General features: G+C 52.7%; 1 protein-coding gene across 6 annotated transcripts in view; it reads right to left on the reverse strand.

Annotated features, from left to right (window-relative positions):
- CACNA1C (calcium voltage-gated channel subunit alpha1 C) overlaps positions 1-27,957 on the reverse strand; it is a 379,681-nt gene that overhangs the window by 330,407 nt on the left and 21,317 nt on the right. For all 6 annotated transcript variants that reach the window (XM_061124633.1, XM_061124631.1, XM_061124634.1 and 3 more), the window contains exons 2-3: positions 4,944-5,265; positions 1,126-1,231 (exon numbers count right to left, since the gene is read on the reverse strand). In XM_061124633.1, the coding sequence (XP_060980616.1) occupies positions 1,126-1,231; positions 4,944-5,265 (428 nt within the window). The remainder of the gene's footprint in view (positions 1-1,125; positions 1,232-4,943; positions 5,266-27,957) is intronic.

Consider the following 27,957-nt stretch of genomic DNA (forward strand, 5'->3'; position numbering starts at 1 on the left):
GACTGTGGGACACCCCTGGTGTGTTTCTTCTGCCACAGCGAAGAGTTCCTGCCTGCTGACACAAAGTCACACCTCGGCAGGCCACGTGGACTTGGGCCGAGGCTCTGCTTGCCCTGTCATCGCTCAGCTCGCCAGCCAGCTCTGGAGCCTGACCCCACACACAGCCCAGGCTCCCTGAGACAACCAGGCAGAGGCCATGAAGTCCAAACAGGCATCAGACACACTACCTGCAGGGGCCTAAGAAAATGTCAGACTAAAAAGCACAAGAATTGATACCCCGTGATATCCCGAGAGGCTGGCGACAGGAGGAGGAGGCCCGGGTACTCTCCTGCTTCTTGCAGAAACAACCACCAACTGTCCCCTGTCGCTAACTACAGGAAGCTGCCAATGACCCAGGAGACACTTTGTGGGGTCACGTGAGAAGCTCTGGAGTCCTGACAGGGGAGGGGAGAGGCAGGACTTCCCCCCAGCCGGCGGGCGGCCCAGGATCGCGGGGTGCCTGGTCGGGCCAGCTGCATTCCACAGCCCCCTCTGTGCCCAGACGGCTTTGTGATGACTTCAGGCTCAGCACAGAGTAAACACTCTCTACGCTTTTTCCATGGACACATTCTAACCCCAAACTGCCAGCACTGGCCTCCCGACCATCCAGAGGGAAAGACGCCTTTCCCAAGAACATAAAACCTTCTTAACTAAATAGTCCATCTTGGCTGCAAAAGCAAACTTTCCTACAAGCTTCCTAGAAATTACTTCTCGAGCACCAAGCCTACGAATCACCTGAGCAAAGACCCCTCAGCGGAATGACGGCCCTGGGAGCAAACACGACAGAGGATCCAGAAGGCACACTCGCTCCAGCAGACACCTGCCCTTCCAGGATGCGGGTGGAAAGAGCACCCACGGGCCACTGCTCAGAACTCACACTCGCACGCACCCTGCTCACAATCGCCTGACTGCAACAGTCTTTCTCACAACAGGCGGAGATAAGACAGCTGATGTGAAAAAAGAGACCTTGACATCCAAGCTCGGTCGACTTTTGTAACATCAAGCATGTTCCGGCTTGCATCCGCATGGTCCAAGCTTAGCCCCCACTGCCCTTGTGCAGAGGCGGGCACACGGCGGTGCACTTACCAGGTTGGAATTCGTGGCGTTGGAGTCGTCCTCTGGGAAGGGAATATAGATCGCTAAGGCCACACAATTGGCAAAAATAGTCAGTAAAATAATGATTTCAAATGGCCTGGGGAGAGGGAGTTAAGGAATTAATGCCACGGGAAGCACCAGTGAAACAAACACACACACACACACACACACATATATATATATATATATATTTTTTTTAATGAAGATTCATAAGAATTTTGTTTAAACAATACATTCCAAGCCCCTTGTGTTCTGAAAAGAAACATATGCCTTTTTAAGTGCTTCTAATGGGGCCCCGCCAAAATTTTTCCTAATATGTCAAAAGCAGTGGAGGCCAGTCGCGTGCCAGAGTAAACACAGATTTCTAAAACTTTTTTCCCTTCTTTTATTTATTTAGATTGCACTGGACTTCATTTTCCCTCATGTGTGCACAGGGTTGCTTTTAAAAATTGGGGCCTGCTCCAGCCGGGACTCGCCCCCGCCCACCCTTTCCCGGGCTGCCCTGCCCGTGGGCTCGCCCGACTGCACTGGGGGCCCGACAAGGCTTGGCTTGAAACAGGAAGACCCTGTGGGGCTCAAGGCAGAGACTTGACTTCGACTCTTCAGCGAAATTTGGAGATAATACTTTCAATCTTTTAAGTTGAAGTTCAGAGTCTTTTTTTTTTCCTTCCTCCTTATTCTCTGACAGCTTCCAGAGAGCCTGAAGGTGGCTAGGGGCTCTGGACCCCAGCAGCAGAGCAGCATGATCTGTGCGGGTGGGGGATGGCAGCTGGGTGCAGGGGTCTCTTCCATCTACTGAGGTCCTGCTTTCGGGGTGGGGGTGGGGCAGCCTGCATCCCAGGGTCTCCTGACTTGCTGCAGGTTGTGCTGGGGTTTGGAGGGTGGGGGGTGTGGGGATAAGCCAAGCCTCACTCCCCAACCCTTAAGGAGGTCCCTGTGCCCGGATCTCTGCATCAAAATATCAGGCAGATGCAAAAATGAGCAACTGTGACCATACACCTTCTGCCCTACACCCTCGATGGAAGGCCATGGGGTGGGGGGTGGGGGGTGCTTCAGAGGAAGGGCCCGGCTCACGCTCTTCCAGCCCCATTTCCCCTCCTCCTCAACACAGCCACGTTTCCAGCCCAGTCCATGGAACCTCACCAGAGGAGGATGAAAAAGGACGGCCATTCGTGGAGGGAGGGACCGCCTCCATCTCCAGGGAAGCCTGGGCTTGCAGAGCTCACAAGTCCTGAAGCAGACAAAGGCCTTGGAGACCGCCTGGTCCAAACCCCTGAGGCCCAGGGAGCCTTGGGAGAAACTCCCAAGACCCACAGCAGGCATTGACCTGCCAGGCCAGAACCCAGACCCCTGCTTGCAGAGTCCACTGTCCACTCCTCTGCCATGGACGTCCCGGGATCTGAGTTCTCAGGGCAGCCTGGGGCCTGGAAGGAATTGGTGATCCTCCAGTTCAGGGCCCCCTGGACACTGTGCTGCCTACGGGTGGGTCCCCTCGGCCCTGAGGGTGGAGCTGGGCATCTGCTCACCCAGCATGCCCCCTCAACACTGTCAGTTTCTTGCTATTGAGAACACCTGCAGCAGGCACCCAGCCTCTCCACTGGACAGACCCAGAAAACAAAGCAGCGCCTCCCAGGGCCGAACTGGCAAATAGCGGAGTCAGGTCTGAACCAGAGCTCCTGACTCATCTTTTCCAGCAGGCCGTGCTGCCTTTGAGCTGGCCAGGGATGCGTGGGGAGTTGGGATGCTGGTGGGAGGAAGGCTGGATGCTGATGCTGACCAAAGGCTTGCCCCCCAGGCCCTGCTCTGACCGCCCTGCTCAAACCGCAGCGTGGTGGGAATTTGTCACCCCATTCCTACATGAGGAAACAGAAGGTGACGGGATGCGTCAACTTGCCCAGAGTCACCCTCGCTGGGGTAGGATGGGGTTGGACCAGAAAGTCTGGCTCCGAAGTCTGAATTTGTCAGGAGTCTTCTACACTGATCCACTCTGAAATCATCCCAAGCAATTGTTGCTGTTAAAGTTTTGTGGGAACTTTTTTGGTGGACCATTTTTCAAGTCTTTATTGAATTTTTTGCATATTGCTTCTACTTTATGGTTCTGTTTTTTCGCTGGGAGGCATGTGGGATCTTAGTTCCCCGACCAAGGATCGAACCCGCACCACATGCGTTGGAAGGTGAGGTCTTAACCACTGGACCTCCAGGGACCTCCCACCCTAAGTGTTTTTAGGAAATTGGCTCTTTTAGGCCCCCTCCCACATGGCCTCTTCCCTCTCGCCCTGTCCCCACTTAGCCCAGGCTGGGCATCTTGGTCCCCCTCATCTGTCCTGGGGCTCCCCCTGGCAACCAGGACAAGAGCCAGGCCTCAAATGTCAACCTGTCCCCTCCCCACAGGTGGGTGGCAGCTGAGTCCAGGTGTCTCCTGCTCTGACGGCCCCCAGCCTCCAAATTCAGGCTATCCTTTCATCACCTTGTGTTAAAGCTCAGAAACCACTCAGGCCAGTAAGCAAGGTTGCATGGTGGAGAGAAGATGCCCACTGTAAGCTGGGAGTTCAGACCCAGGTCCAGTCCCCCTGGGGCCCCGCTGAGCTGCTGGCCTCCTCCTGGCCTCCCCCAACCATCCTCCCCACCCCCCACCAGTGCCTTTCTCCTAAACTCAGGACTCATGGGGGGAGGGAGGGCAGATGTGAGTTCAGGGCACCTGGATCTGAATCTCTGGTGTGGTTAGAGCGAGTTCAGCTCCTCCCGGCCCCCTGCCCCACCCTGGACACATGGGCCGGCTGCCCCTTCACAGCCCAGACCAAGCAGTGCTGACAGCAGCCCGATGGGGACCCACAGATCCAAGCTTCTGAACCAGGCAGCGGACACCTTGGCCCCGGGACCCACTGCCCAGCTCTGCAGTTATGCCGGGCTTAGGCCACCTCCTCTCAAGTGATTTGGGACTTCAGGGGTTCAGGCTTTGACAGAACAAACATTTCTTGTTAAACAGAAATGTCCTTCTGTCTCGAGTCATCTCCTTATACCTTTCATCCACTCCCAAAACTTGTAAATCTTTCCATGGAAAGTCGTCAATGAAACCTAACACCCGCCCTAAACCCCAGGAGACGTGGCGGGCCTGCCCAGATGGCTTCTTCCTAGGAAAATGCCTGGCACTGAGTCCAGGGTCCTAGTCCTGTCTGTGCCAATCTGCAGGCTCCGTGTCCTCACTGGGAAAGTCGGGGGCACACGCACTCACCCTCAGGGGCCTTCCCACCTCCCCAACACCATGATTCCTGGGTGGGATTGCTCCATGAGAGCCCAGCCCTTCAAAGCCTCATCCTCTGCAGCCTGCGCCCACCGGGTTCTATGCAGACACGGGGTCTGTTTCATCCCCCAGGCTGGTGGTCCCCAACCCAGCTGCATCTGGAGAGTTCATCCAGGCCCGGGCAGAGCTCAGACACCTACGCTTTGTCCCAACCCCACAAGGAATGCTGATGGACTCCTCCAACCTCACGGGGAGGTCACACGGCTGTGCCAGCCCACAGATCAGGAGGAGGTGACATGTCAACCCTCACTGAGTGAGCCCTGAGCAAGCTCAGCCCGTCAAGCGAAGAGAAACAACCCCTTAGTCTTGTTTCCTTAAACACTGCTTTTATGTACGGAGCAATCCCCGAGGAGCTGGCTCTACAGGCAGCTTCCCAGGCCCCGTCCCCAGAGGCGCTGACTCAAGGCTGGGGAGGGCCTAGAACTCTGCATTCCAACCACGCCCGGTGACCGACCCAGGGGTCTGAGAACAACCCGCCGCAGGCCACACGGCCAAACCCAAAGGATACTTCCACTCGACGATGCTGATGCAGGCCCTCCGGATGGGGTTCTTCAGGGTCAGGCAGAGCAGGGCGCGGGGCGGGCGGGTGGCCGTCGTGCTGCCCTGCTTCTTGGGCTTCCCGTACTGCTGCCGCTTCCGCTGCGTGGAGCTGACCGTGGAGATGGTCGCGTTGCCAGCGCTGCCCATCAGCTTGGCCTGCCGGGCCGCGTCTATGGCGGCCTGCCAGGACAGGGCGGCCCCCGGCGTGGGGATGTGCTCGGGCGCCAGCCCCGCAGCTGCATTGGCGTTCATGTTGGCGTGAGCTGGGCGCGGGCTCCCATAGCTGGGACCTGCAGGAGAGGACAGGGACAGTGGTCACTGCGGGGGGGACCCAGGAGCCCTGGCAATGCGATCTGGGCCCCAGACTCACAAGTATCTTTTTAAAAATTTCATTTCAAACCATTGCAGGAGCCAGGAAGGCGACCCATGGAAACACCAGAGTCTGACCCTGGGTCTGCTCTGGTCCGAGCTCAGCCCAGGTCAGCTGTGTGACCCTGGACATGTCTCTCCCCTCATTTTAAGGGGAAAACACGCATTAAGCACTTGGGGATCTCAGAAACACAGCGAGAAGAGGAGGACGCAGAAAAGGAGAAATATGCTATGCAACACATGGCAGTTAAAATATATACTTATAAGCACACATACAAATAGAATAGAATAGAATGGTTGTCTACAGAAGGTGAGGCACGAAATGAGAACAGGATACGGGGACAGGAAAAAGAGAATGAATGAATGAGAGCCGCTGCATGAATCAATGCTGACAAATGTACAGCAAATTGAAGGGTATAATTCACTCAAATCTCTGCACCTGAGATGCAAAAGAAAAGTAAGACTCTTAAATGAAGGGGTTGGACCAAAGCAAGGTGACATCCAGGTACCGCAAATCCGTCTGGTGATGGGGGTTGTTGAATAGGAGAGCCGACAGCTGTAAGGGTTTTAAATCACGACAGCAGGTCCCATGATGTCCCCCAAATTGAGCAATAGGATCTATGCGCCTTCCTGACATAAGTTGGCCTTCTGTGATTGTTTTCTCAGCAGAGGTGACACAGAGGCGACTTCTAAGGTAAGTGGAAAATCTGAAATGCCAGCCCTGGGCCACCACGCTGTCAGGAAGCCCCACCAGCCTATGTGGGGGTGGGGAGTCCTGTCCAGCCCCCAGCGACTCCAGCTGTCATCTGACTGCAACCCCACGACAAGACCCCAAGCCAGAATGGCCCAGGGAGCCCTTCCTGAACTCCTGACCTGCAAAAACTGGAGCAGCACAGTGTGCGCTGCAGAGAGCCACTTGTTCGGGGTGACTCACTATGTAGCATTTGGCGTCTGGAAAATGGCGCTGTGTGTAGTGGGTGTGGCCAGGAGGGGACAGAGGGACAGAAAACCTGGGCAGGACCCAGAGGAATCCAGCATAGACACCTCTGCATGGCTCTGGCTTGAAGGCAACACAAAGCTCCAAGACTGTCCCCACAACACGGCCCGGGCCTGGTGGGTTCTCCCCTGTCTGCCCACTGACACCTCCCCAGAGAAGCCTACAAGGTCCACCAAGAGACCAACCCAGTCCGGGCCCTGGGATGACCTGTGACCTTGAGACTGGCCACTGGCCAGGCTCCGTGGGATGAGGAGGTGCTGCGAGAATGGGGTGACATTGTGGACAAAGAGCCTGGCATCTGGAGGCCACGTCAGTCAGCCGGGAGAGGGTGGCCAGAGCCAGGCCAGGGGCGTGGACATCACTTGCAAGCCTCCTTCAATAACTCTCTTCTCTGCATCATGTGCACGGGATTCTTCCAGGGAAGGTGCTGGTCGCCTCCTGGGGCCCCGTCCCCCTCCTCAGAACAGGCTGGACCCAGATGACCACGTGGTGCCTCGCCCAGTGCCCCTCCTTTCCACAATCAACTTGGGCTCACCCTTCTAGGTTTGCCCTTCAAAGTTACTTTTGCTCCCAGCTGGCCCTCTCACCTTTACCACTGACCATGTCCCTGACAAGGACCAGTTCAGAGATGAGCACGTGACCCAGCTTAGCCTCAGATCCCAAAGACACTTCGTCCTGGAGACAGACTCTGACAACCGCTGGGCTCCTGTGTCCAGCCACACGTGATGCCAGCTCCACCTCTGAGCTCTCCAGCCTCACGCCTTAGGTAACTTCACTTAAGGTGATCTCAATTGGCTTTCTGGCCCCTGCAGACCTAATGCACTTGCTCAAGTGCCTCAAAGCCCCTGCCTGTCTGGACTGCCACTCCTGCCAGTTTCCCAAGTCTACGTCCTCCCATCATCACACCAGTGACACATGGAAGTTTCCAGCTTCACGCCACCTGACTGATGGGACCCCCGCGCGCTGTGTTCCTCAAGGGCTCTGGGACTTTTCTGAGCACTACAGGAAGGCATATCGTGACAGGTCACTGATGGCTGTGCAGGCAGGAGAGGCGGGTGGGTGGCATTTTATCACCGAGGTACAGGTGCCCGTGACCCACCCGCTGGGCCCGAGAGGAGCCCTCCAGGTCCGCGTAGGTGACAGCTGGTCTGCACCTTCCCCTCCGTGGCAGCTGCTCCCGCACCGGCGCCATCTGGTCCCCGTGGCATCAGAACCCCACCCCCACTCCCGGCCTGGAGAGCAGCCTCTGAGCTCTCCTCAACACATGGCCTGTGCCCTGCAGACACGGGCTCCGCGTCTCCGTCAAGGACCCAGAGGAGCCAACCCCTTCCAGACAGGGGTCCTGCCCCTCGCACACTCACCGCCATCGTCACTGTGGGGGGGTCCCAAGCTTACAGCGAGGGAGAACCTGCTCGACCAGGCCTCTGCCTTTCTTAGGAGGCCCCAGAGGAAGAGACTGGAAGACAGGATGTGATGCATCGAGGCACCTGCTGCACAAGGGCGCCATGACAACCAGCAGGTGTGGGTTCCCATCACCCACGAGAGCAGAGGATGTGGAGTGAGGCTGGAGATACTGCATCCACTTGCTCCGTGTGTGCACTCACAGGGGGCCATGAACCCCCTGCCCAGTTCATGGCCTCGGGGTGAAGGGCCTGCAGTTCTGACCCCAAGGAGACCCTTTGTCTTTGATGTGATGCTCATTAGGCACCATCCAGCATGGCATCAGCCCCGGGGCCCCCAGGGTGGAGGTGGGTGGACGTGCCACCCTGGACCAAGTGGGTCCAACGTAGCCAGGTTCCATGTGTTTACCAGACTCACCAGCAGGGGCTGTGACCCTGTTTGACAATTTGATCTGTGAGAAGCCACCTTCCTTCCTCGACCCCTGGCTTGGCCAGCCTCTTCCGGAGCTCCTGGATCAGCCACTCCTCTTCCCACAGGGCCATGGAAGCAGCCGTGAACCCCTCTGACACAAGGACCCGTCAGGGCACACTCTGTCCTGATGCGAGGCCTCGACGGTGCCTGCCTCCCTGCCGCCCTCAGGTGTCCCCCAGCCCCCAAGCTCTCACAGCACCAGCCACGTGCCAACCTGACCATCCCAGAGTCCACGGATGATGTCGGAAAGGAAGGCAGCAAGGCAGAGAAGACACCCATCACCCAGGGAGGCCGGCGTGGGTGCATCCTGGGCCCCAAGCCGTCAAAACCAGGGCCCCACGGAGCCCAGAGGCAGTTGGAAAGGCTGGTCTGGGTGGGCGGACTTCGGAGCCACTTGAGCCTCGGTGACCTTATTTACACTGTGAACCGTTCCCAGAGCACTCGGACCTCTCGGGAGAGCACCATCTGGAGAAGCACACACGAACAGGCCCGCGGGGAAAAGAGGAATGACAGCCTCCTCAGCCAGAGGGCAAGAAAACAACCTTCAGTGTCTCAGTCCTGAGGCCCGAGCACAGCTGCAGCCCTGCAACCAGGATGGGGGTGGGAGGTGTGTGGACACACACACAGGCACATAGACACACAAGACACAGACACACACAGATACACATACATACAGATTCATAAGACACAGACAAACACAGACACACACAGATACACACACAGACGCACAAGACACAGACACAAACACATACATGCACACACAGACGCAGACACACAAACACACACGCAGACGCATGCACACACACATACAAACACGCACAGATATGCACACACAAACATACATACACACACATGCACACACACACACACACAAGAGACATGTGGCCCTGCAGGCTGGCCCCTGCCGAGGCTATACCTCAAGGCCCAGCTCAGCCTCCCCCACCCCACATGACTGTTTCCCACCCTACGTGACTGTCCCCCATGCCCTGGGATGACTCCCCAGTCAGGTCCGAGGCTCCATCAGAACCCATGGGGCCCACGACAAGAGGACACGGCGATCTGAGAATGAAAAGCTCCATCTCGGACCCCACACGCGTGGCTCCGGAGCAGAGCGGGGAGGGAGGGAAGCGCTCTGTGTCTCTGACGGCTTCTGTTAGCAGGAAATAACCACCCAATGCAAAGAGACCAATTTTCAAATTACAAAGCTGATTCAAAGCTCAGTCTCCTGGCTGCCAGCTGAAAAGATGCCACTGTCTAAGTAAGCTCCAGCTCCTGCCTTCCCGGACGATCTGCCCAAGCCCAGGGCGACAGCCCAGCCGACCAAGCTGTGTACACAGGTGGGCATTCATAGTGGACACCTTCCTTGTATGGGAGAAAGTGTCTCCCACTTGAGAAGGAGCCCAGCTGCCCTGGGCAGCACCTCTCACTGCACCCACGGCTCTGCTCCAAGGGACCAGGACAAGGCATCAGTCAGCCTCAGGACTGTCTGCACTGCTAGGGATCAAACAGGAGATGAGCTCAGGACTTGGGCTCCCCTGGGGGCCCTCAAGGAGCTGGGACCTGGAGCCTGGGGACAAAAAACCAAGTGGTTTTCTTTAATCTGCCTGCCTGTATGCACCTGCCCCAGGGCCCCCATCCCAGAAGAGGCCCAGTCTCTGCTCACTGAGCCCCGTGATGACGACATCCTGGTGAGGACGACTTGGAAAACAGTGCTGGGACTGGCCATCTGCACCCGAGAGGACGAGCTTTCCCAGGCTCCCTGCTGTGACCACAGAGGAGCATTTCCAGGGAAGAGGCTGTGAGCAATGACTTCCCCCTCTGGTGCCCCAGCCTGGTCCAGGCCACAACCCATTTCTTGCCTGAGATGCGGCAGCAGCTCTATTTCCTTCATCCTCCTGCCCGTCCCCAGTCCAATCTCCAGGCAGCAGGCAGAGTGACCTTTTAGAAATATCAATCATGAATCAGGCCCCATCATCCTCCCAGTTAAATCTCTTCAAAGTCCAGGCTCTGCCATGGGCTGTGAGCCCACAGCAGTGGCCCTGCCCACTTCTCTGCACTTCCTCCCTCAGCCTGGTCCACCCCTTTCCTGCCGTCACCGCCCCATTTCACTCAGACAAGCTCTGTCCTCACCTGCCCCAGGACCCTTGCATGTCCTCAGTATTCTGTTCCCTTTGCTCTCAGCTCAGGGAGTCCTTCTCAAATCCCCTCCCCGACCCCCCAGTGTAAACCCCAGTGGCCAGCATGCCTTCACATCAACCCTCAGAAGAGAAGCCCAAGCCCCCGGTGCCAGAAGGGACCCCCAATTAGCCATGTGTGTGGAAGGAGTTCGGAGCCACTGACCGGCTTTGTGAACACGACCTCCCTCTCTGGCCTTGGCACCTTCAGCTGCACACAGAGGGGTCTCTCCCAATGGCTGGGCTTTGAACACACACAGTACAACCTCAGCTGATTTATGGAGATGGATGCATTCCTGTAACACAAAGGACGTGCTTTCTCTCTGGTCAGAAGCCACCCAAGGTCTTCGCAGAAGCCCGTGGTGACCCGGGGCCTCTGTTCCCTTTAAGAGCAGAGCAGCCGACCTGAAACAGAAACCGAGCTCTCTCTGCCCATTAAAGGCCAAATGAGAAGCAACCAGGAGGCCATTAATCTTCTCCATCGAGCGCGTTGCTGAGATAGCCGGGTGCTCACACGGGGAGGACGGGACGCTGTCTGGGCTCAGCAGACAGCCCAGGCCAGCCTTCACAGCTCGGGGTGCTCCCCATGGGGAGGCTGGGGTCCCTCTTGGCTCCAGATGGGCTGACTCAGCAGCCATCCACCCTCCTCCCCTGCGCCCTCCTGTCTCAAAGAGGCTGGACACACTTTCCGATCTCCCTGCGGCCAGATTGCTGTGGCCGTGGGGTGGACCAAGTCACGGCCTGAATTGAAACGAAGTTCAGTGGGGAGGGTGTTCATGTTACTACTCTTGCTCAGTAGAGACAGAAAGCTCTGGCGGTGGCTTCCTGGTCCCTGGACTGCAGATAACATGTTATGATCTGAAGCCGGCTCCAGGCAAGACCATGTCCAAATCCCCCAGCTTCCCATCATCCCATGGCCCCAGTCCCCTTGGCAATCCAGCATGGTTCTGGGATCACTCCCAATTCATCCCCTGCAACCTGCTTCCCCAGTCCTTCTAGCTGGTTTGTAAGCCCTTAAATTACTGCATTAAGTACCTTTCAGGGACTTCCCCAGTGGTCCAGCGGCTAAGACTCTGCCCTCCCAATGCAGGGGATCCGGGTTTGATCCCTGGTCAGGGAACTAGATCCCACATGCTGCAACTAAGACCAGGCACAGCCAAATAAATAAAATTTTTTAAAAGGTATCTTTACTCTTAAAATGGCTATAGCAGTGTCTGTTGTAGGTCTGAACCTTGACCTCGACTGACCCAGCCAGGCCACAGTAGCATTGTCCTACAGAACTTCTACAATGATGAAGCTGCTCTGTAATTCTGGGTCGTCCAACGTGGTAGCCCCAGGCCCTGGCTTTAAGCACTTGACACGGCTAGTGCAACTGAGGAACTACATTTTGAATCATGTTTGATTTCAGTTCATTTGCATTTAAGTAGCCTCCCTTGGACAGCAAGGAGATCAAATCAGTCAGTCCTAAAGGAAATCAACCCTGAATGTTGACTGCAAGGACTGATGCTGAAGCTGAAGCTCCAATACTTTGGCCACCAAATGAAGAGCCGACTCACTGAAAAAGACCGTGATGCTGAGAAAGACTGAGGGCAGGAGGAGAAGGGGGCAAAGAGGAGACGGTTGGACAGCATCACCGACTCAATGGACATGAGTTTGAGCAAACTCCAAAAGACAGCAAAGGACAGGGAAGCCTGGCGTGCTGCAGTCCATGGGGTCGAAAGAGTCGGACACGACTGAGCGACTGAACAACAACAAGCCTCCCATTCCTAGCAGCTACAGCGTGGACGGGGCCATCCATATCCAGAGAAAGTCGTGACGGGAAGAGCAGGATGAGGAGGGATAGGTGTGAGAAACGGGAGAGTCCTCCAGAGCACCGAATCCCAACTTGTGAAGGAACTTAAAAAAAGCAATCCAGCCCTGATCCAGACGCTGTTGGGTGGGTGGATTTTCTGATCAGGAAATAACCACCCTATGCAGGAAGATGCATCTTCAAAGCATACGAGATTCTAAGATCCAACAAAAAACTCAGAAACAAAAGGTCATTCTTCAGGGTTAACACACTAGACGAATGAGAAACTCGCTTTCCCAATGGGCAGACAGGGATGCTGATGTTTCCCCAACCCCAGCTGAGCCCACAGAACCCAGCCTAGGAGATCCTGGCCAGGATGGAAGCCCTCGTCCCAATCGAGCCCCGAAGGTATCTCCTGAGCCTGTCAACCATGAGCTGTGTGCCTGCTCCTTCTCTTACCTGAGCTGTCCCTGCACTATTTTCCAAGTCTCCTCGTGGTCCCTTTGCCCTCCTCTTCACTCATCCTGGACCCCAATTTTATAAAAGCCACTAAATAATGAAAAACTTATAAAATAATTTGTTATTTTTAAAAACAGAAATGTTACTAGTGGTTATCTTCAGTGATGAGTGACATTCATTTGCGTGGGGCCGATTAGCCTGGCATTCAGGGCCCTGGACTCAGAACCAGACTGGCCAGATTCCAGTCACATGACCTCCTGGTACCTGAGATTCCTCACCTGGGAAATGGAGATGATAACAGAAGCTAACACACACGAGTTAATAAATGTACAACTTTCAGAAGACTACTTTAGACAGAGACCCTTATAAGTACCAGCTATCTTTTCATTAGTTTGTTTTCCAAATTCTGTATAATAAATCATTCTTTGATAATCAAAGAGAAAAAAAAGTTACAATTTTGTTTGACTGTGTTAAGTTAAACTTCCAAAAATTGCTGTGGCCAAACCAGCATCAGGTTCTTGTCCAATTTCATGTAATATCAGGTGGGTGCCATGAGGTCTGAACAGATATGGGCACAGGCCGGGAAAAGAGTCGGATCAGGACACCTGGGGCCCTGTACACATGTACACAGCATGCACACACCACACATACAACACATGCAAATACATGCAAATACACGCAAACACACACGCACACAGCTCCCTGTCCTCCCCCAGACATGGTTACTCCTCATCCAGGTGGGACACAAGCAGCATGGAGCCGACTCTATGCTCACGGGCCCCTCACAGACATACTCTGCAGGGAGCATGACGCTTCTTTCATTTAGAAAAGTCAATGCCGTTTATCTCATTTATCCCTGTGAAGCCTCTGCCAGACAGCAGGCAGACGAGATGTGGAAAAGCAATGAAAAATGAGCAAGTGGCCCTGAGGCCACTGCCCCTCTGTAAACACTAGGCTGCGAGTAGACATGAACCCACTGTGATGCTCTCCTGACTTTGGGGGGAAGAACCAAGCCAGAAGCCAACAGACATGAATCCCAGGCCCTGCTCTGTAGCCAATTTTTCAGGGTGCTCGGGAGGGTCGCTTTCCCTCTGTGGCTCTGAATTTCCCCTTCTTTAGAGTAAGGAGGCTCAGCGGCAACCATAAGAGTCCCTCCCAGCCCAGATATTCACATCTCAGAACCCTGTGGTCCAGCCCCTCACCCCTCCCAGGCTGGTGCAACTCCCACCAAGTTCCTCGCTGCCCAGGTCTCCTCCACACTGGCCTCAGGACAAGGGCCGAGAGGGTTCAGCCCACCACCCACACCCCTCTGCTCCCTGGCCTGGGAGGGGGTGCTCGACCTTGCTCAGTGGCTGCCCCCAGCCAGCCTGGGCAAGCCCCACCTCAGGCCCACATGGCCAAGAAGCCAGCAGAGAGGACAGCCTTCCAGCCCTCATTTCTTTTCTAGCTTATCATCCCACGGTCTCCCCAGGACTTCAGGGTCTCAACACAGTCTACCTGGAAGCCCTCAAAGACAAGAAGGGTGCTTCACACCCACTAGGATGGTGTCATCAGAACACCAGAAAGTAACGAGTGCTGACGAGGACATGGAGAAAGCAGAAGGCTTGGGTGAGGTTGGTAGGAAGGTAAAATGGTGCAAATGTGACGGAAAATAGCATGGTGGTTCCTCAAAAAATTAAACATAGAAATCACCATATGATCCAGCAATTCTGCTTCTGGATATTTATACAGAAGAAGAAAGTGGGGACACCCATGTTCACAGCAGCATTATACAGGACAGCCAAAAGCAGGGAACAGCCCCAGTGTCTGTCGACAGATGCACGGGACAGATGAAGGGATCAACACTCTGTTATACATACAATGGACTATCATTCAATCTTAAAAAGGAAAGAAATTCTGACGCAGTGTGTCAGACGCTTCAACACGAAACTTGAGGACAAAATGCACAGTGAGATGAGCCACAAAGACAAATATCACATGGTTCCACTTACAGGAGATACTCAGAGTAGTCAAATTCAGAGACACAGAAAGTACCATATAGGTTAGCAGGGGCTGGGGAGGGGGTGGGCAGAGCTCTGGAGACGACAGTGGTGGGGAGGGGACAACAGTGCAAATGTACTTGGTGCCACTGAATTACACACTTTATCAAAGTTACAATGGTAACTTGTATGGTAATTTTACATATTAATAATATTAAAAAATAAAAAGCTTTATTTAATTCAATTTTGTTTTAAAAGCCAAAGAGGGATGAGTGTTGGACTCAGAGACCTTGGAAGAACATCCCCAGATTCAGACACCTGTATGGACAGGTCCCCCCTCTGTGGGAGAGAAAGCTCAGACCTGAGGGTCTGACCATCTCAGACTATCTCTGGCTCTGCCCAGGTTCTGGAGCATCCCTAGGTTCTGGAGCATCCCCAGATTCTGGAGCATCTCAAGGTGATGGAGCATCCCCAAGTGGAGAATCCCAGGACACTGGAACATCCCTAGGCACTGGAGCATCCACAGGCACTGGAGCATCCCTAAATTCTGGAGCATCCCTAGGTTCTGGAGCATCCCCAGATTCTGGAGCATCCCGAGGTAATGGAGCATCCCCAAGTGGAGAATCCCAGGACACTGGAACATCCCTAGGCACTGGAGCATCCATAGGTGATGGAGCATCCCCAGGTGATGGAGCATCCCCAGGTAGAGAATCTCTGGACACTGGAACATCCTTAGGCAAAGGAGCATCTACAGGCACTGGGACACCCCCAAGCAATGGAGTATCCCCAGGCACTGGAGCATCCCCAGATGATGGAGCATCCCCAGGTGATGAAGCATCCCCAGGCACTGGAGCATCCCCAGATGATGAAGAATCCCCAGGAGGAGCATCCCCAGGTGATGGAGCATCCCCAGGAGGAGCATCCCCAGGCACTGGAGGATCCCCAGGAGGAGCATCCGTAGGCGGCTGCAATGGCTTCTTTCCATAGCCCATACCCCACATAGCAGGTATAAAAAGATGTCTTTGCTGAGGGAATCTGCTTTCTCCTCCGCATCCTGAGAGTTCCCATTGCCAATGACAATGCTGCATGGGACCCCGGCTGGAGTCGACTGATCCAGCTTCTCTGGATCTCAAGTTCCTGCTCTTCCCTCAGAACCTCCTGTGTCTCTCCCTTGCATGTGTTGCTTCTTGTCCTTCTGGAGCCCCAAGCAGCCATTTCCCTTCTTCCTTCTCAGGTTTCCTGAACATCTTCAAGACCAGGAGCCTCTAGGCCCTCCCTGGCTCCTCAATCCATCCTTTTCTCCAAGGAGGACGGAGGGGACAGTGGGTCCTAGTGGGGTGCAGGGACTGGGGGTCATTCTTGGTGCTTCCCAGACCCTTCCCAGGCCTCCAGTGCACCCACAGTCTGGGCCAGGAGGAAAAGTGGTAGTGGGGGGGGGGGGACATGAGAAAGTCCATGTACAAGAATGCAGGGGAAGGCAGAGGTCAAAGCACTTTCATTTTTCTTCCCAGGAGGGAGCGACATTCACAGAGCAGAAACCAGGGCTGTAGAGATGCTGGGGAACTCCGTAGATCTGCCGCTCTGGCCCCGTCTACGTGACTGTCCTCCAACTGAGTCCCTCTGGCAATCAGGAGGGTGACAACCTTTTGACAACTCAGATCTGGAGCTGGTCCGTGGAGACCACGGGAGAGCAAAGGGGTGTGGAAACCCTGGACTCTAGGGAGAAACCCCAAGGGAACTGAGGGACTAAGGGAGCCGAGGAGGAAGCCTGGTGGTGGAGGCACCCATCTGGAGCCATGTCCCTCATGAGCCCCCAGAGCCCGGGCGGGGGAGCCACACGTCTGAGGCCTGGGCAGCTCTGAGCTGTTCCAAGGATTTCCAAAACTTTTACAAGCCCTTAGCAGGCACAGCCATATACGAAGCTGCGGTTGTTCACTGGGGTTCTTTCACTGTTGACCTTGTCCATGTGAGTTGGCTCCGGGCCCACAGGAATGCAGGGGGCCCACCAGGCAGGGTGCAGTCCTCAGCCCTCCCCCCTCCACCCCAGGTCAAGGAGACCAGGATGAGGTGTACTGGTCCTGGGCGCATATCTGCTCCCCACTCCCAACTAGGGACTGTGTGACTCTGGACAAGTTCATCCCTGCTCTATGCTTCAGTCAAGTTGACCAAAGGACCTCTAAGGCCCTGTACACAGTTCTACATTCCCTGATTCCAGAATTTAGGTGTTAGTGGTGGAAGGATTTATCATTTGGAATGTGCTGGTGAACGTACCTTCTAGATGATATCCCCCCTCACTCCTGAATTTCCCCTTTTACTGCTAATAAACTCTTAAATCTGAAAAGCACCACAGACCCAGTGGACGGATGGATGGATGAGTTTGCCGTGGCTCCAGAAGTGGGCTGTGTGGTGCCCGCTCCCCATGACACCCAGCCTTGGGCACCTGCTGCCTCACCAGGCCGCTATTCCTGGCCCAACTGATGTGCTGGAGCTCGACAATGCCCTCAAATGTCTGACTCAGTGGGAACCTCCCAACATTTGGCTTTTCCCATCTGTGAAATGGGGATATGACAGCTGGCTGACAGGGGCAGAGCGGACCTGGGTCCTGGATGGTGAGTACCTGTCTCCACACACATCCAGGAGGGGACGGGGTCCAGGGTCACCTGCTCGGCTCTGCTCTCCTCACTCAGCATCTCACCAAGAAGAGCATCCTCTCCTTAGAAAACAGGCTGGACCACACAAAGCTGTGTGATGGGTGGTACCCTGGCCGCTGGCACCTGAGACACTGTGCTGAGCACAGAGATGAAAGGCAGTTCTCCTGATAAAACTGTGGGCCTGGGGCTCCCACTCAGGATGACCAGTGCCCTGTCCAACCTGCTGGTTGAGCCAAGGAACTATGAAGCCCCACCCACTGACCCCAAGTCATGGGGGATCAAACAAGTACGGAAACAAGTCATGACCGGGAGAGGGAGGGATGCCTGCCTGGGATGTGGGGTTGGGACAGGAAGTTCCTCCCATGACAGGGCACATGCACACGCATACAAGCACATGCAAACATGTGTGTCCCGAGTGTGCACCATAGAGGTGTACAGTATCTACAGGAAGGGTGCACGCCAGCCCGGCAGATGGAGGATGGTACCTCTGACAGTTGGAAAAGGCAAAGAAACTGATTCTGGACTTCCCTGGTGGCAGAGTAGGTAAGAATCCACCTGCCAATGCAGGGGACATGGGATCGATCCCTGGTCTGAGAAGATCCCACATGGATTCGCAGGTGTGGTTGAGAATTCATTCATGTTTCTCACTTGCTTTAGGATACACTAAGACAAACATCCTGGACCATACAAACCGGACTGCCCTAGGGACCTCACTCAAGTAAAGTCAGACAGTAGTCGTCTTTTTTTGCCTGGCGTATTTCCCTCAGTGTAACCCTCAAAGTTCATCCCTGTTGTAGCCTGTGACAAAACTTCCTTCCTTTCCAAGTTCAACCACACCTCCTGCAAATCCATCCCCACTTAATGGACAAGACCATCTAAGACCGAGTGGATGACAAAATAGGTCATGGAATTCAGGCATCTCAGCTCTTGAATCAAGAAGACAATAGCCCCTCCTGCTTATGAAATGGTTGGGAAATATCACCCACAGACAAATACTTTTCCTATGAGCATCTCTCAGAACAGGTATGAACTGAAAGCATAGCACCAGATTCTTTTGTTAAGAACCACAGAGCAGGGGAAGACTCTGAGCTACCCATCTGCCTCAGGCACCAGCAGGTCACATCTAAGAGATGGGCTCTGCCTTCTCTGGCCCCCATCCCCAGATCCCAGCATTCTGGAATTCATTAATTCTTTCTTCGCCTCTTACCCAAACATCCCTCACTAAAATGTGAGACACTTTCTCCTTTTTCAGAGTAATAAAAGAACGTCTACTATAATGCCATCCCCTTTAAAGCAATTTTTAAACCAATGTTGCACGTATATATAAAGACGGGCTCTACCCTTCAGGCTTGTCTCCTCCAAGACACACAGCCAGTTCCTTCGGTTTCCCAAAGCCATGTTTTCCACTGTCTTCTTTTACGACTCTCATTGCTAGTCTTCACACTGTCTAATTGTCTCTAAAAATAGTCTCAATCCATAGCCAGCATCCCAGGAAGGACTTCAGAGCATGAGACATTTGAAAGGACTCTCTTCTGTCCTGTTGGGACTTGGACTCAGACAGGCTCCCATCCAGGCACACACATGGTGAGGGCCGGCAGCTGCCAAGGATCAGATGGTCCGGGCCCAGACACGTGAGCAGGGCAAGGAGGGTTGCTAGGAGACTGGAGAGATGGGGAGGCAAGTCCAGCCAAACCAGCCAGCAGAGAGGACTGGGGTTCGGAGAACGGGAAGGCAGAGAGCAAGGCGCAAAGCCCAGGCCCGGCGATGGGAGAGCCAGTGTGCTCTGAGCACAGAAAGAACCACCGGGGCCAGCAGGGCTCCAGGGTGCAGCCGGGGACACGCGGGGACGACAGCCGAGACTGAGTGAGGGTGTGGCAGGAAGTGTTAATGCCCCACTGTCTGTGTCCCTTTCCTCCTGGGCCACAGCGAGCCCACAGTGGCCAGCCTCCCTGGCAGCTGGACACGGTGGCCTGGAGACTAAGTTCTGGCCAATGAAGCGTGAACAGCAGCGATGGCACTGCAGCCAGTCCCAGCTGGGAGAGCCTCCCACACACGAGCCCGGCTCCCCGTCTGCAACCCTCTCCACCCCCGTACCAGCCGGATGGAGAGCATTCTGACGGCCTGATCGCGGGCTGAGCACAGGATCAGAGGGGCCTGGGTGGTTGAAGCCCCTTGTGGGAAGCCACCTGGCAAGGAGTGCCTGCGTGGTGACATTGCCAAAAAGTATACCCTGTGTCCAACCAGGGACTTGTGGGGGGTAGGGGAAGAACCAGCTTCCAGACAGGAAAAAGGGGGTTGAACTTGCCAAGAGGGGATGAGAAATCAGATGATTTGGAGCAAAACCTGATCGACGTCAAAGCACTTCTTTTGTTTTTTTAAATAAGATGACAAGGCCCGTGAACCAAGGAGAAGCCACAGACACAGAATCTTGGAGGACTGACGGGCAGGGAAATTACCAGTCACTGGGTCATGATGCGCCAGGCCACCCACTCTCCCACATGCTCAGCAAACTATGAGCACATGTCGCCAGGCCCCGCGCTGGCTGCAGCTACGACAGTCAAGAGAATTCAGTCGCTGAGTTCTCTGAGTAAGGGTGGGGGAGGCAGACAACAGCTATTAAACCACACAACCCAGTATCTCATGAGTCTGCCCGAGTGTGACTGCCGCCCAGAAGAGGGACCCCTGACCCTGGCTGGAGCGGTCAGCAGGGGAGCCCCAAATGAGGGAAGCTTGACCTGAGTTCTGAAGGAGGAGAAGTTGGTGACTATAAACTGTGAAAGGAAGAACGTGTGCAAAGCCCAAATGAACATGCTGTATCCGGGAACCAGCAGCAGGTGGTACGTGTGATGGGTGGGGCTGCCCGAGAGAGCAGGAAGCGATCCAGCTGACGGGACGAGTGAAGGCCAACGGTGAAAGCCTAGCGCCTTCAACGGGGCTTGAAGCAGCATAAGGACATAAACAGTCTGCTTCTGCTTCCTGGCACCACAGTAAAGCAGGGGTCCCCAGCCTCCAGGATGTAATGCCTGATGATCTGAGGTGAAGCTGATGTAATAATAATAGAAATAAAGTGCACCATAAATGTAATTCTCTTGAATCACCCCAAAATCATTCCCCCGCCTGGTCTATGGTAAAACTGTCTTCCATGAAATCAGTCCCTGGTGTCAGAATGTTTGGGGACTGCTGCTAAAGGATAAACCAGGAGGGGTAAGATAGGATACACCAGGAGGGGTAAGACAGGAGAGAGTAGCTCTTCCAGGATGGACAAGCTCTTACAGTCACCAAGGCAAGACAGACCAGAGAACAAGGGTGGACGACGAAACGCTGAGGGAGGAGAAGCTCCAGGACCAGGAGACTGAAATGGCTGTGGAGTGAGAAGAAAAATGAAGATGTGAAGAAGGGAACCCTGCAGCTGGCTTAACCACCATGGTGGCACCGTCCCCGACGCAGTGACCATGGAAAGGAAGAAAGGCTTTTGGGGGCAGACAGACAATGATCTGATGTGGAGGAGCTTGAACTATTCTAGGCTTGAGCAGCAGCAAATTAAAAACATGAACTTGAGACAGACATGTGGGCTGAAAAGGTAAATGTGGGCGTTGTAATCTTGCCAATGCTGGGAACAGAGCTCGCACCCCCAGTGTGGACATGCACCCCAGCGCCGGGTCTGCAGTTGGCTGACACGCAGACACACTGCCCCTGTGCACAGCTGTCTGGAGCACAGATTCACAGATGGGTTTAAGCTTGGAAGGTCTCTACTGATGGGGCCCAAAGCTCTGTCCTTGGCTCTTGCTTTTTAAATGCTGAATTAAAAATTTGGATGAAGACAGATTTGTCAGTTGTGCTGCTGACACAAATCTGGGAGGAATGGCTGGTAAGCTGGAAGGTTGAACCAAGAGTCGAGTGACCTGAATCCGCTGAAACCACGCAAACTTCTTTGCAGACCTGTCCAAACTGACAAGATGAAATATAATAGGCACGCACACAGAGTCCTGCACTTACATGAAAAGACGTCACTGCCCAAACAGAAGGCGAGCGGCACCCCAGCTTATCAGGGATTTAGACGGCAGAGACCCTCGGGGTCGAGCAGACTGTAACTCACTGTGAGTCAGCAGTCAGCACAGCTGCCAAAAGCAAAAGCGACCTTTTCCTCCTTAATCTGCTCTCAGGGCCCAGCAGGCAGGAATCAGCCCAAATCAGCCCACAGCTGGAACAATGTCCCTCTGGGAGATGGACCCTTGAGGGACCTCTGGCAGGTGACCCAGAGAAGGTGAAGGGTGAGAATGAAGCCCTGGAGAACTGGGTGAAGAAAGTGGGGTGAGAACCCTGGAAAACAAGTTAGAAAGAACACATCAGAAATCCAGAGGGTAAACGCATTTTGTTCACTCCAGATGGAAGGAGTCAGGATCATGGGCGAAAGTCACAGGATGGCAGATTTCTTTTAATATCTATTTATTTATTTGGCTTCACCGAGTCCTAGCTGCAGAACACTAGATCCTTGATCTCCATTGCATCATGCAGGAGTTTTGGTTGCAGCTTGTGAGATCTAGCTCCCTGACCAGGGACAGAACCCAGGCCCCTTGCATCCAGAGTGCAGTGTCTTAGCCACTGGACCACCAGGAAGTCCCAGGATGGCATATTTCAACTTTATCTTATTTCAAAAAAAACAAAGGCTCTCCCAAACCAGAATGACTGTTTTGTGAGTCTATGAGGCACCCCTTCCACGGAATCATCGGAGCAGAAGTCAGATGACCACCTGTGAGGAAGGGAAAGACCATCCACGATGGGCAGGAGGCTGGGTTGGACCTGAGGGTCCTAAGCTTTTGGATTTCAAGGACTGGTAACACCTTTTTAAAATGTGCTATCTGAGCAACTTTTCAAAATTCAACTACCATCTTCTATCACCATCATTTCATAAAAGAGAAGACATTTGTCAACCAAAGCACAGGAGAGAGATATTACCGGCATAAGGGACAATCTTTTATATTGAATATACTTCAGTTTCTGAAAAATGCACCTGATTTTTCTGAATTTGGGAAGCTGGAGGGAACATGGCTCACAACTCCACCGGCCCATTCCCTCGTGGCTGTAGACACTGGCGATTAGCAGGTGCTCAATAAATACCTGCTCCTGAGTGACTGCATGATCGCATGCATTTATGACTAAAGACCTGGCCTCCATACCTCATCACTAATCAATATATATATATAGATGGCTCTCATGGTTCCTGGCACTGAAATATGGAACACCAGGGGCCATTAACCTCCCCAATCTATTCTCCAAGCACCAAGAGGAACGATAGCGTATATGAGTGCTGTGTGTTAGGGTTTACACAGCATCTTCTCTTGTTATCATCACACTCAATTTTCTTGACAACATGGATATTGATCCCCTGAATTCACAGCTGGAGAAACTGAGGATTCGGGCTTTCCCAGGCTGCACCTGAGAATGGGTGAGGCAGACGGGAGACCAGGTCCCCACACTGCCAGGTGGATGCCGCCCCCCCCCCCACCTCGAGCTGTCCCCTGAAGGAAGGGGTAATCCGACCCTCCAGCCCCTGGTACACTGTAATGCTGTCTCAGCTACAAGGGCACAGGATATAACTCGACATCACAGCTGCCCCAGGACCCACCGCCAGGGTCTCTCGTGGGGAAGCAGAGAGACGGGAGAAGACACGGTGCTCATAAGCAGGCATGAGCCTTCTTTGCCTCCGAGACACCACCTGTCCACCAGGCCTGCTAGCACGGGGAAGCCGCGTGGAGATGGACAGAACTCAGGTCCACCCAGACGCTGCACAGCCTCGAAACCTTCCTAGGATGATGGCGATGTGTGAGGAGCCAGAAACAAGCTACTAACATATGTTACATATCCGGGCACCTCCGGTGACTCACAGATCCCCTCCTTCTTATGTGCCAGCCAGGTGGGGTGGCCAGCTGAGGGCTGCGGCAGCCTGAGAGCAGCAGGCGACTCGGGAGCCACATAGCAAGTCCAGACTAAACAAACCCAAACACAAACCCACTACAGTGTATTCTCACAGGCTTCACCAGTTAATCTGGCATATTCCATACATACATACAGGCTTCCCAGGTGGCGCTAGTGGTAAAGAACCTGCCTGCCAATACAGAAGATGTAAGCAGCGTGGGTTTGATCCCTGGGTCAGGGAGATCCTCTGGAGGAGAGCATGTCAACCCACTCCAGTACTCTTGCCTGGAGAATCCCCTGGACAGAGGAGCCTGGCCGGGCTACAGTCCATGGGGTCGCAAAGAGTCGGACACAACTAAAGTGACTCAGCACAGCACATACATACATATAAATATACAGAGAGACAGAGACTCTCGAGTAGACCTGAGAAGAAGGAGCCTTCTGTTGGATGCAGAGATGCTGACCAAGCCTCCATGAAGGAGGATATTTGGGCACTCACCCCCAGTGTGTAACTGAACAGGGTCCCAGGCAGCTTAGCAACTCGTTTCCAGTTGGTGTCGCCCAGATGCTAGTGTCCTTGCTGCTAATTCCTCTGAGACCACAGCGAGCCGGCGGGGGTGGTAGGGTGGCGGGGCAGGTGGCCCGGCAGGTATGGAGGGGCGGGTGCTCAGATGCTCCAGTCTCACTGCACTCCTGGCAACACGGGGCCACGACGGCGTCCAGCACCTCGCAGGCACCTTGAGAAGCCACAACAAAGGCCTGGGAGGCTCTGTTGGGTTGTGACCCACGGTGGAAGCACAGCCAGGGCATCAGGGCTGAAGGGCACCTGTCACCCAGGAGACTAGAGAGGTCATCTGCCCAGGGAGGTAAACGGTGGGGGCAGGGCCCTGTGGATGGCAGGGACTGAGGCTGGATAGTTCGGGTAGCACTTTCCTGATGCTGTGACCACACGCTGACTTCTGCTGGGTCACCAGGTCCCATTTCTGGAGTGCACTTATAGCCGTGCAGTCCTTGGAGGGCTGGGGGTACAAGGGTAAACACACCGCCTGTTTTCTCCCCTTGCAAAATGGGAGCGATCATCTCTTTCATATGGTTGCTGTGAGATGAAATGAAATAACATAAATGAAAGAATTCAGGACACATAAACTGTGGTTCTAGTGATCGTAATGGGGGTCCCAAGGCAACATCTGAATATTTCTCTTCTTTGTTCTGAAATATGAAGGATTTTAGATGAGAGCTCACAGTTCCTCTGCAAAACACGAAGACCTAAGAACACACTAAATTCTGATCTCTGCACCACCTCATCCATCACTAATCTTACTATTGCTCAATGTTTACAACTCTTTTGTTTTCAAATCATCCTAAATCTTAGCCTTCTTTCAAAGAAAAGAAACAATGAATGCTTCTTTTTTACATGTGTCTCCTGGTAGCTCTCTCAGCCACGACCACTTTAGAGGGAAACTTGCTCAGTCTTTGTTGATATGAAAAATGCTTTTTCATCCTAACTCTTGAAAGATACTCTGGCTTTGTCTAGAATTCTACTTTCTTATCCACTGAGCACTTGGAAGACAGTGTTGCATTGTCTTCTAACCTCTGTTGTGGTTTTGATGAAGTCTGCTATTTGCAGATAATCTGTCTTTTCTCCCTGCTTGCTTTTAATATTTTCTCACTCTCTGACTTTCCAGCAGTTTTCCATGCTGAGTGTCCAGATGCCGGTGTATTTTTAATCCCCCTACCCAATCCTCAGTGCACTACTACAACCTACACAGCAGTATCTTCCTTCAGTTTTGGAAAGTCCTTGGCATTAGCTTCTGAAATAATGTCTTTTCAGCATTTTCTTTCTCTTATCTCCTGGAATACCATCTAGACATACATTGAATCTTTTGGTTCCAACCCTAACTCATCTATCTTCTTTTTCATAGAATCAGCACTTAATCTCTCGGCACTGAATTCTGGGCAATTTCCTCAGGTCTAACCTCTAGTCCCTGACTTTATCTTCAGCTGTGTCTACTCTGATGTTTCATCCATTCCGTTAACTTATTTACCTCAATAACAATTTTTCAGTTCCAAAAGTACTATCGGGCTCTTTGTTCAAACCTTCTCTTTTCTCATAAAGAACTGTTCTTTTATTAGGCTTCTTATTTCTTCTTTTATCTCCTCACCTGTTTTAAGCAATTTGTTCTATGGATCCTTCAAACCACCCTGTCACTTTAGTTCTCAGGGCACTAACTCTGCTGCTTGTCATGCCTGCTGGCTCTTGTACGTGGAGGTTTATTTTTCATGAGGTTTGTGTTTTATATTGTTAATTGTATATATTGTGTTTTATACTATATTGTTTTATATTGTTGTGTTTATATTGTTAGCACTATATATATATATTGTTTTATATTGTATAGTTATATTGTGACATATATTGTATATATGTCCTCAGCCAGGATTGCTTATCTTATGAAAGCACTGAGGACCCTGAGACGTAGACGTTTTTTCAAAGTCATCTGTGTTTATTTTCTTGTATTGGCTGTGCTGGGTATTTGTTGTGGTGCGAACGGGCTACTCTCTAGTTGCAGTGTACGGGCTTCTCATTGTGGTAACTTCTCTCGTTGCAGAGCACATGCTCTGGGCACTCGGGCTTTCAGTAGTTCAGGCACACGGGCTTGAGAGTTGTGGTACATGGGCTTAGTTGCTCCGAGGCACGTGGGATCCCCCAGATCAGGAATCGAACCCATGTCCCCTACATTGGCATGCAGATTCTTTACCACCAAGCCACCAGGGAAGTCCTGTTTGTGTTTATTTTTGAAGGATCATTTGGGCATCAATTATCCTAAACCTAGTTTGTGTGTGTGGTAAAAAACACAAAACACAGTATTGGCAGAAACCAACACAACATCGTGAAGCAATTATTCTCCAATTAAAAACAAAATCACAAAACATAAAAAGTACCATTTTAACCATTTTTCAACCACCATTCTAGTTTCTGAGTGTTTGATTGCTTTATACACCTCTTACAAGTAGAATCATATAGGATTTGTCTTTTTGTTGTTCAGTCACTAACTCATGTCTAACACTTTGCAACCCCATGGACTGCATCACACCAGGCTTCCCTGTCCTTCACCATCTCCCAGAATTTGTCTTTTTGTGTCTGGTTTATTTCACATAGTATAAAGCTCTCAAGGTTCATCCCTTTTATAATATATGACAGGGTTCCCTTTTCTTTTAGAGCTGAGTCATATTCTATTGTGGCTTCCTGGTGGCTCAGTAGGAAAGAATCTGCCTTCAATGTAGGAGACACAGGTTTGATCTCTGGGTCAGGAAGATCCCCTAGGGGAGTGCATGGCAACCCACTCCAGTATTCTTGCCTGGAGAATCCCATGGACGGAGGAGTCTGGTGAGCTACAGTCACGGGGTTGCAATGATTCAGACACGACTGAGTGAGCATACACACACATCCTGTGAGGGTACAGGTCAGGGGGCAGAAGGAGCCCCAGACTCATCTCTCTTTCTTCACCAGGAATTTATTTTAGGTTTCCGTCCTCACGAAAGAGCTTCATTCCTGCTCCCCTGAATCTCAGAGGCCTAAGACCACAAGTCACTCTCTACCTCCAACCCTACACTCGACATCCAGATCCCAACTTGTATGGAGCACCACAGCATTAGCCATGGGGAACTGATTCCTTTCTTGGTACAGTTAAAATATGCATATCTATGGCACACAACTGTTTTGAGACTTAAAATACACAATTCACATAGAGATCCTGATTTAAAGCTTAGCATACACTAGACACTCAATGGATCATGGCTATTAATATTTCTAAACTTGACTCAGTCCAGTCGAGCCCAAAGCACTAATCTTTCTCTTTAAAAAGATAATAAAAATTAAAAAGCTATAATCTATAACATGATGTACTTTGCATCACCCATACATAAATCTCTCCCCACTCTCTTGAAAAAGACAGGAGAAGAAAAAGTGAAATAAAAGAGACATCTATTAATACAATGAATTGCAAGTTGGAACCCCAATGTCAAATATGAGATATCCCCAACATGAAACATTGCCGAGAAGATTAGCTAAGGTTCAAATTCAAACAAAATGCATGAAACCCTCACCAAACTACCACGCAAACACAGACACACACACTCACACACACATAGCCAGCACGCATGCATGCAACGTTGTGTCCAACTCTTTGCCACCCTATGGACTGTAGCCCTCCAGACTCCTTCAGTCAAGGGATTTTTCAGGCAAGAATACTGAAGTGGGTTGCCATTTCCTTCTCCAAGCTAGTGAAAGTGAACATTGCTCAGTCGTGTCCAGCTCTTTGCAACCCCATGGACCATACAGTCCATGGGATTCTCTGGGCCAGAATACTGGAATGGGTACCCTTTCCCTTCTCCAGGCAATATTCCCATCCCAGGGATAGAACCCAGGTCTCCTGCATTGCAGGCAGATTCTTTACCAGCTGAGCCACAAGGGAAGCCCTCTCCAAGCCAGTAGGTGTACCTAAATCAAATTCCCCACTGACCATTACAGACACAAATGTCTGCTCACCCCTCAGCTGGGTGTGGGCGGTACGATGAAGACTGTTCAGCCTCGTGGCTGCACAAGAAGCTTTACCTGGTTCCTGTAACACCCACACCTGGCTCGGAACCTGCTCCCCATCATGGTGCTGTTTCCGCTCCATCCTGGCCTCCGTGGTGGACAGTCCATTTTCATTTCTCCATTTTCCTTTCAGTGAAAAGCACTGCAGAGTACAACCTTGGATCAGGAGGCTTCCCGGG

Source organism: Dama dama, chromosome 22, assembly GCF_033118175.1.
Source record: "Dama dama isolate Ldn47 chromosome 22, ASM3311817v1, whole genome shotgun sequence".
NCBI lineage: Eukaryota > Metazoa > Chordata > Mammalia > Artiodactyla > Cervidae > Dama > Dama dama.